Source organism: Solanum verrucosum, unplaced genomic scaffold, assembly GCF_900185275.1.
Source record: "Solanum verrucosum unplaced genomic scaffold, falcon-dt-bn FXZP01000038.1, whole genome shotgun sequence".
Classification (NCBI taxonomy): Eukaryota; Viridiplantae; Streptophyta; class Magnoliopsida; order Solanales; family Solanaceae; genus Solanum; species Solanum verrucosum.
In genome coordinates this window covers 2,357,231-2,367,204 of record NW_026020564.1, presented here as the reverse complement: position 1 = coordinate 2,367,204, position 9,974 = coordinate 2,357,231, and the positions used below count along the sequence as shown (strand labels likewise).

Genomic DNA, 9,974 nt, shown 5'->3' with positions numbered 1-9,974 from the left:
CAAACGGGGTTCATAATTGGAAAGAGCACAACGACGAAAACCAAAAACAGTTAAAAAGATAAATCATATGACTTATATTACCTAAGTATACATCAACTCGCTGATTCAAAACTATCAATATAAAGTTAATTATCTTGTGCTACATTTTTTTGTTTATGGGTGCACATAGTCATGAACTTTCTTCAAATTTCATTTTTTCCTCAATTTTATTTCCATCCATTTCTCAATTCTCATGATACATCTTTTAATGCTTAACTTTTAAAAAAAACTCAATAATTTCCCACGTGAATGGAGAAAAATTATATTATGAAAAAAAAAATCACGTTATATACAAATAAGGATTAATTGCATCTATTAAGTAGATTTTCATTTGAATTCTCCATAGTGAATATACATATGAAATTCTATTGTTAGAAAAAAGAGCAGTTCAATATTTGCCATTAATATGTAACACTTTTGTTGCATTATAAAATTTACTAGGACTGACTTTTACAGAAAAAAAAAGGGCGTTACCTGCCTACAATGCAAGAAGCCAACTCTGTTTTATTGGAAAAGGAAACAACACACCGGTATGAATTAAGGGGTTGTTTGGTAGAAAGATTGATAACACATGAATTAGTAATGCGAGTATTAGCAATACCTGTTTCCCACATAATCTTATGTGTTGTTTAAAACTCTACAAGATAGAAGTTCTTCATAGTAAAAAAAAACTCTTTTCTTTTCGTCTACAAAACAGAAACCATTTAAAAGGAAGACCTATCTCTTGCAAAAACACTTGATTGAGTTCTTTTGAAAAACTCAACCGAATTCTCTTTGCTGCAACAAGAAATGATACTTCATCTGGAGACTCTGATTCATAATTAAGGCCTCGAGTCTCCTCATTTTGCTCAGGAACAGAAGCATAACAAATTGCAAGTATCCTATAGAAAAGCAAAATGACATCTGTATTTGGTTCTTCCATCCAACATCGCTTTATAAAACAGCTATCCTCAAAGCTGAACCCCTTTATTGCTGGTTTGAGGTTTCTTTTGTCTTTAGAGATGACGACTGTCTCTTAATTGGACTCCTGCATTTCCACCATCAGTTGTCTGTGAAGGTTCAATATGTTGCCCACCCATGTCCGGATTTGAATTGGGGAAAAATGTTAGGACCGAAAATAAGCAGGTGTAATGCGGAAGCTAGCAAAGCAAACCTCGAAAGACCACGAGTAAGAAGACAAATGAGAAACACACCAAAAGAGACAGATTTAACGTGGTTCGGTCAATCGACCTACGTCCACAAAGGAGATGAGCAATCCACTATAAATATGAGAGTACAAAATATAGAGAGAAACAACCTCAACCAATTCACTCGGAATACATGGGAGGTTCACACAAGTGATAACGTATCAAGCTTGTGACCCACAAATTCTCCCCCTAACCAAAACTCTCAAAGCCCTTAAAACTACATTGTGAATGCTGATTAAGTTAGAAGGAACAAGCCTATATTTATAGAGTTCTAAACCTTTCCTACAAGAAAAAGACTAGTAAAATATTAAAACCTTTTCCTAAAAGGAAAACATATTTATGGTAAGAAATTCAGGGCAAATAAAACCCAACAAAAAAAGGATTTGCAGTCCTCTGCCTTAGCACTCGGCCATGGCCCATGTCTCTGCCAACTGCTTTGCAGCTGCAAGTTCTACATCACTAGCACGTGTTCCATACTGCAGACCAGCAATAGGGCATTTCAGGAAGTCCATTCGGTTATTGTATCAAGTTATCAACCTACCCCAGCTCCTCATTTAAGTTTAAAGTACGAGCTTGAGCAAGAGTTCCTGTCTTATCATCATACATACTGATATCTTGATTTATGAATGATGCATGTAGGACTTCTTCAATGAAGACACAGAGGGATCTGGGAATTTAATAACCATACAAGATAAGTGCAGTGAACAAATGTGGAAGGCCAGACAACTCAGTTGAATTACTGGTATTGTCAAAAGGTTGCAGATACCACCATTTTGGCATGTCGGATTTTATATTTAATTCAAAGCCAATGGAACTAACACATGATATCAAGAGAAGGAGGCTGAAAAAGAGGTAAATGATCTTCTCCATCTGTAACAGAACACTATTAATCGAAACGTAAGACCTATTAAAGGAGGAAATGTGCACCCCTACCAAAAGTTCTTTTCACTTTCATGACATTTTTCTTCAAGACTTCCATGGTTAATCTACATATGAATATCTTTATTATTTCCTTTGGTTGTTTCTTTTGAAGAAGCGCATACATCACTATGTACGCCAAATCAAGAGACACGTTTTCTGGAAAGCAAATCACATGGTCCATGACCAAACTAACATATTTTCATGTTTTTACACCAATCATTCACATTTCAGTATGCACAGAGAAAAGGAGGAGCGAGAATCAAGTACATCAATTGACAAAGCGATCCAAATTAACATCATCATTTGAATTTATCACAAGTGACACCACATTCAAGTTTTTCCATAGATTCTAGTTACTCAAGCTATTATCCTCGTGTCCGTCTTATGCCAACCATTTTCAAATAGAGCTCCAGATAATGAAATTAATGCTGCCAATTTAAAAAAAAATCTGAATCCTTCTTCACATTCAACCAAAGCAAGATGATGCAAAACTTTAAGTAAACATAAATACCAAGTAGTGTAATACAACAGCCACAACAAGCAAAGCCACGCCAAAGACCAATGGCAAACTAGACAGATAGAACACTTTTGGCTTAATAGAAGTTTATTTTAGATAATACAATGCCTAGAACTAGTTATGTAGTTTTCTCAAAGTCAATAGGAACGTCTCCCATCACCCTCTGTGATCACATCTTTGAAAGCACCGCCGCTGGGAATCATAGGTAGAACATGCTCCTGATGAGGTACAATCACATCCAACAAGTATGGCCCAGGAGTGTCTAACATCTTTTGAATGGCAGCTCTAAGATCATCCCTGTGTGACACTCTTGCAGCAGGTACGCCACAAGCCTCTGCGAATTTCAACATATTAGGGAAGATCTCTTCCTCGTTAGCAGGATCACCCAAGTAAGTGTGTGCTCTGTTAGCCTTATAGAATCGATCCTCCCATTGAACCACCATTCCCAAGTGTTGATTATTCAGCAACATAATCTTAACTGGGAGATTCTCCACCTTAATTGTTGCTAACTCCTGCACATTCATGATAAAACTCCCGTCACCATCAATGTCAACCACAATCTCACCCGGTCTTCCAACAGCTGCACCTATTGCAGCAGGCAAACCAAATCCCATTGCTCCTAATCCACCAGATGTCAACCATTGGCGTGGCTTTTTGTACTTATAGTATTGGGCAGCCCACATTTGGTGTTGCCCCACACCAGTACTAATAATGGCATTTCCGTTAGTTAACTCATCAAGAACCTGAATAGCATATTGTGGAGGGATGGCTTCACCAAAAGTCTTAAAACTCAATGGGTACTTCACCTTCTGCTCCGTTAACTCCTGTCTCCAAGCAGAAAAGTCCAACTTCAGCTTACCTTCTTTACCCTCCAATATGGAATTCAAACCCTGTAATGCCAACTTGATATCTGCACAAATGGAAACATGAGGTTGTTTGTTCTTTCCTATCTCAGCCGAATCAATATCAATGTGGACAATTTTCGCTCGGCTAGCAAAAGCTTCCAATTTACCAGTAACTCGATCATCAAACCTCACCCCAAATGCAAGCAACAAATCACTACCATCCACAGCATAATTAGCATACACAGTCCCGTGCATACCCAACATTTGAAGGGAAAGCTCATCCCCAGTTGGAAAAGCTCCAAGACCCATCAAAGTACTCGCCACAGGAATACCCGTAAGCTCCACAAATCGTCTCAGCTCCTCACTTGATTGCGAACACCCACCACCCACATACAAAACAGGCTTCTTCGACTCCGAAATCAGCCTAACAATTTGTTCCAAAAGCATCTCATTAGGCAATTTAGGTAACCTAGACATGTAACCAGGCAACCTCATTGGCTGATCCCAATTAGGTATCACCAATTGTTGCTGAATATCCTTAGGTACATCAATCAAAACCGGCCCAGGCCGTCCCGATTTCGCTAAAAAAAACGCTTCACGAACAACCCTAGGAATATCCTCTACATCCATAACAAGATAATTATGCTTCGTAATAGATCTCGTTACCTCAACAATAGGCGTTTCCTGAAACGCATCAGTACCAATCATCCTTCTCGGCACTTGACCCGTAATAGCAACAATCGGAATACTATCCAACAAAGCATCCGCAAGACCACTAACAAGATTCGTAGCTCCCGGACCAGAGGTAGCAATGCAAACACCAGGGAACCCAGTAGCCCGTGCGTAACCCTCTGCAGCAAACACACCACCTTGCTCATGACGTGGCAGCACATTACGAATAATATTCGAACGTGTCAAAGCCTGATGAATCTCCATAGAAGCACCTCCTGGGTACGCAAATACATCCGTAACTCCTTCCCTTTCAAGTGCCTCCACAAGAACATCACAACCCTTTCTGGGTTCGTCAGGGGCGAAACGGGAAACGAATGTTTCAGGTTCAGAAACGTCGTTATGGGTGGTAGTGGATATGACGACATTGGAGACGGCGAAACCACGACGATGATGTTGGGTGTGGGTGAGATGAAGGGGTGAGGCTTTTTGAGGGTGATTATGGAAAGGGAAGGTAGATCTAGGAAAATTGGTGGAGGATTTGGAGGAAGATGGAGGTAGGGTTTTGGAGAAACATGGAGATGGTGAGGCAGCAGCCGCCATTGTTGGTGTTGTCGATAAAGGTGAGAAGTGAAAGGAGGCAAAATGGCTGTATAAGAAGTGATGAGCGCCACGAAAATGTGTAAGGGTCCTACTTTGACTCAAATGTAAATGGAAAAAAAATTATAATTTAGAAATTATGGATTATCTCACATCACCATTCAATATGAGTCCTATTTTTAAAAAATAAAATATTTTCATTTTTTTAATAAAATAATATTTTTGTGTCTTTTTATAACATGATTACATAGTGAGAATAAATAGATTTGCTTGTTAATGATGTTAGTTCTAACTTTTTTTGTTGGCCATGTTCTTTTTTGTAATTAGTTTGGTTGTTTATTTTTTTAAAAATGATGCAGTGAGTTTTTATTATTCTAATAATGTAAAATCAGATATATATTAAATTAGGCAAGGAGAAGTTAGGATAGAATGTGGCTTGATTTAAATAGAATACGATTTAAATGGATACCGACAAATTTTAATAGAAAAAGACTTTAACCCGTCCTACTCTATTTCTCCATAATCTCAAAGTTGACCGATTAAATGGGGCTTGATTTTTTTTTTTTCTACACGATATTTATATAAAATTAGTATATGTGCCCGCGCGTTGTGCGGATAATATTAAGAATTATTAATCAAATATATAAAAATGACCTATTTCAATATATATCATTTCTCATTTTTTTAATCAAAACTTTTTTTGTTATTTATTTCTTAAACACATTATAATTAAATCTTCATGAAATTGAGGAAGAAATCACGTAATCATTTGATAACTTGTACAATATACTTGCTTTTGTTTATTACTACATTATTAACTACTTAATATCATGACATTATCGACTAAATTTTGATTATACATACATTCCTCCTAAAATACTAACAACTAATTTTTCTTTAATTAAATCTGTTATTTAAAAAAAATAAAAAACACAAATCTCCTGTAATTTTTTTAACTGTCATTGTTAAAAATTAGTTTTGTGTTTTCTTTACATTACATTTACATGACCCTATTTTTAAAATAATTATATACTTTTTTAAAATAATGAAATAGATGTCAATCAATAAAGATAAGTATTCTAATTATGATAAAAATAAGAATTCAAAATAATATAAACGTTAGCCACATGTATAATCATTTAGATTTTAAAAAATGAAAAAAGTTAAATTAATTGTGGTAACTATATTTAAAAAGATGGTGTTAATTAAAGTACTTAATACTATTGTAAATCCTATTAAATTTTTTAAAAATAAGTATAAATAGCCAAAACTAAATCCTATTGTATATTTTCGTGATTTTTCTAGTGGATTATATTAGGATTTTTAATATTTTTTTAATCTTTTAATTAATTTATTTATTTTCCATTTTCCCATTATCTTTAGTATGTAGTTTACAGGAATATCCATATTCATTTTTATAGTTTTATTTAAGACTAAATAAAGAATATTAGTTTCTAGTGTTTGTTATTTGGAGTGAAGATAAATGAATTATTGTGTTCCTATGATTTAGTAGAAGAGATTTTACACTGTTAGGAGTATTTAATTTTTAGATAGTTATTAATCAATTACTTTAATTTTCTAAATTTATCATAAACTACTGAACACATATTTAAAATTTACCTTAATAATCTTAAAAATCAATTGCAGTAACAAATGGAGATAAATTAATTAATTTATAATCATAAGAAATAAAAAAAAAATTCATACAATTTTCATCCATTTTAAATATTTAATTAAATGATTTTCAAACTAAAAATTCAAGAACAATTATAGCGTGAACACGTGACTATATATATATATATATATATATATATATATATATATATTATTTATTAGATTTCAAAATGAAAGTCGATGATCAAAATAAAATTATTATTTTTATTCAATAATAGAGTGACACTTTAAATCTGTGTAAATAATAAATTTGGTTGATTTTTTTATGCAAGTATTTTCACCTATTTTTATAGTATTGCTAGGATTAAACTAAAATAAAATGTGCAATATATAAATATCATTTTTTTGAAACTTTTTTGAATCACACCAAGGAGCATCAAATGTTGTCAAAAATATATATATTTTTTTAAAACTCCATACTCAAAATGCAACAAACTTCAAGATTTAGTATCTTCACTCATATTTTGTATATTTTTTCTGATCTAATTTTCTTATACACAAAATACATTATAAATAAGATATAAATATAGATAAACAAATAAAGTAGATATTAAATGCTTATGAGACAAAAATAGATAATAAGATGTAATAAATAAACAATACATACCAAAGTACAAATTGAATTATATTTGAGAGAGAAAGTAAGTAGTTTTTTCCTAATTTTTATTTTTTAATATCACAACTTCAATATATTTGTGAATATTTCCTCAATTGATGTGTTTTATCATCTTCATATGAGATTTAAAGAGAAAGTTAAAAGATGAAGAAGTAAAAAAAGAAGAAAAAACCTTGTATTAGATATATTACCGTAAAATCATAATTGTTAAGTTATTTTTCGTTGTAAAATAATTCATCCTTGATTCTGAATATCTACTATATCATGCAAAAAATATTCGAAAAAGTTTAACATTGAAGAACACAATTTATTATATTTTGAAAGTGATTGTGTAATGATAATGATGAAAATGATAAACTTTAACACTGAAAAATTAGTTATAAGTTTAAAGTTTTGTGCTTTATCATTATTGGGTAAATTTTTCTGCCGTCTAGTCCATTGTGATTCAACCAAGTCTCCATTCTCAGTATATCTTCAATATATATTGCATATAAAATGACCTCAAATATTCATACAATATATCTAGAATCTAAAAAAAAAATTAACAAAATTTCTGATTATAACTGAATTGTCCTCAATTGAGACCGTAACTAAATCGTACTTATCAAAAACGATCTCTTCACACGAGTAGAGCAACACATATATGCATGCCCAAAACACTGCTTACTCTGCGCAAGAATGTTGGTGACTTCTTTGTATTGCCTTACCATTGCAATTTTGCAATTTAGTGTGAGTTTGATTAGTATGTAGAATTTAGATGCCTGTTTTTTGAAAAAAAAATTAATTGGATTTATTTATGAACATTTAAAAATAAAGTGTATATGAGCAGTTGAGTAATTTTAGGTAATCACTTCCAAATTCAAATTAAAAGAATAACCACTTTGTCATGTTATCCCTTTTTTTTTTCTACGTAGGCAAGGAGAAGTTAGAATAGAATGTGGCTTGATTTAAATAGAATACGATTTAAGTGGATCCAGACAAATTTTAATAGGAAAGGACTTTAACCCGTCCTACTCTATTTCTCCATAATCTCAAAGTTGACCGATTAAATGGGACTTGATTTTTTTTTTCCTACTCGATAATTATATAAAATAATGACTTAAATAAAAGAAGACAAAATCCTAATAGGAAAAGACTTATTCACCCTACCCATTGTCATTAAGGCGGTTCAAAATCGAACTGAAATTGATAACCCGAAATCGAAAAAAAGTTATTGATTTATCAATAATGAGTTGTTGGTTTAGTGATTTTGATAACGGTTTTGATTTTTTTTTCTTATCGAGTTATCGATTCTTAACAGTTTGAGGTTTTTTTTTTATAAAAACAGGTTAACAAATAACCCGATAATAAATTAAATAATCATATTTATACTATTTTGTATATAAAGTCTTTGACTTCGAGTTTGGTTTACTACTTTTATTTCTGGTTATCTCAAACTCTTGATTATTCTACAATATAAAAATATTTGCTTTTGAGCAAGATGTAACTTATGAACTCATGTGCATGGTTCATTTTGTTAGTCATCTTGTTTCTAAGTGATTTTTAATGATTTTTTTATGTCGAATCTTAACAGTTAAACCGATAACTGTAACCAATAATAATCAATAACCAATAACCGATAAGTCAATATCTTAATAGTTCTATAACGATTTAACATCTCTACAAATCAATAATCAATAAATTAAATCGATAAATTTTAAAATCGAACCGAACCGAACCGTTTGATTCGCAACTGTCATTCATTATCTCAAAGCAAATCGATTAGTTTGTCCTTCATGTAAAAAGATACTCTGAATCTAATACACTATCCAATGGTGGTCTTTTCATATTCGTTAGAAGTATTAGGTGATAAATAACATTCAAAAGTTAGTGAGGGTCTATGAATCTTTTCCCTATCCTATCGTAACAAAAATTAAAATTTGCCAATTAAATTAGTATGATATTATTATTATTATTATTATTATTAAATTATATTTGAAATTAGAACTACAAATTTTAAAAGTAAACTATCCATAATCCACATACCATTCTAAATAATTTAATTATCCTATTTATGGAAGAATCCATGCCTACCACTACCAACAGTCTCAAATAACTTTCCATACTTTTTCATTAATACCTAACCGTCACAAACTCACAATTATTATTCCAAAATTCTGCATCGTTAATTATTTTGGTGGAAAAGAATTTAAAATACTACTCGGGGTCTTGGTCGGAAATAAATTATTTCAGAATTAATTATTTTAGATAAATTTTTTGGGATAAGTTATTCCATCATGTTTAAGGATAACTTATCTCATCATTAAGAAATAAATAATTGGACAAATAATTTCATGCATGTCTAATACCTCCTACCAAATGTAGGATAAAATTAAGTTTAATATGTATATTTTATAAAATTACAGGACTATCTATATATGTGCATACATATATCTACAATTAAGTTTGTGCCACGAGAGATTGATTTATGATCGACCTAAATTTAACGGGTTCAATATTTAATTAATGTTTTTGATTTTTTTGGTTATCACGTTATCGATCCTTAACGGTTTAAGGAATTTTTTTTTCTAAATGGGTTAGCATGTCTATAAATTCATAATCAATAAGACGAATCGATAAACTTTAAAATCAAACCGAACCAAAGATACACTATAAACTGCGTGTTCTTTTTCATGTCCCTATATTTTGTCTTCAATTTTATCAAATTATATAAGAAAATATTTTACTTGTCTGCATCACTTACATTTTTATTTACATATAAACAATGAAAATAGAAAGAAAAAAAACACGATAACAAAACGATTGAATAAATAATGAAAAAGAATTATTAATTTTTTTATTTTAAAATGCACCACATAATCACATGTTAGCACCACAGACACATCGTGATCACGAGCCTATGGACT

The 9,974-nt window shown here is 31.6% G+C and overlaps 1 protein-coding gene across 1 annotated transcript; it reads right to left on the bottom strand.

Annotated features, from left to right (window-relative positions):
* Positions 1-2,628: 2,628 nt before the first annotated feature.
* Positions 2,629-4,820, bottom strand: LOC125810224 (acetolactate synthase 2, chloroplastic). The gene has a single exon (XM_049489727.1). It carries the CDS (start codon positions 4,779-4,781, stop codon positions 2,802-2,804), a length of 1,980 nt encoding a protein of 659 aa, XP_049345684.1. The 5' UTR covers positions 4,782-4,820; the 3' UTR covers positions 2,629-2,801.
* Positions 4,821-9,974: the final 5,154 nt, after the last annotated feature.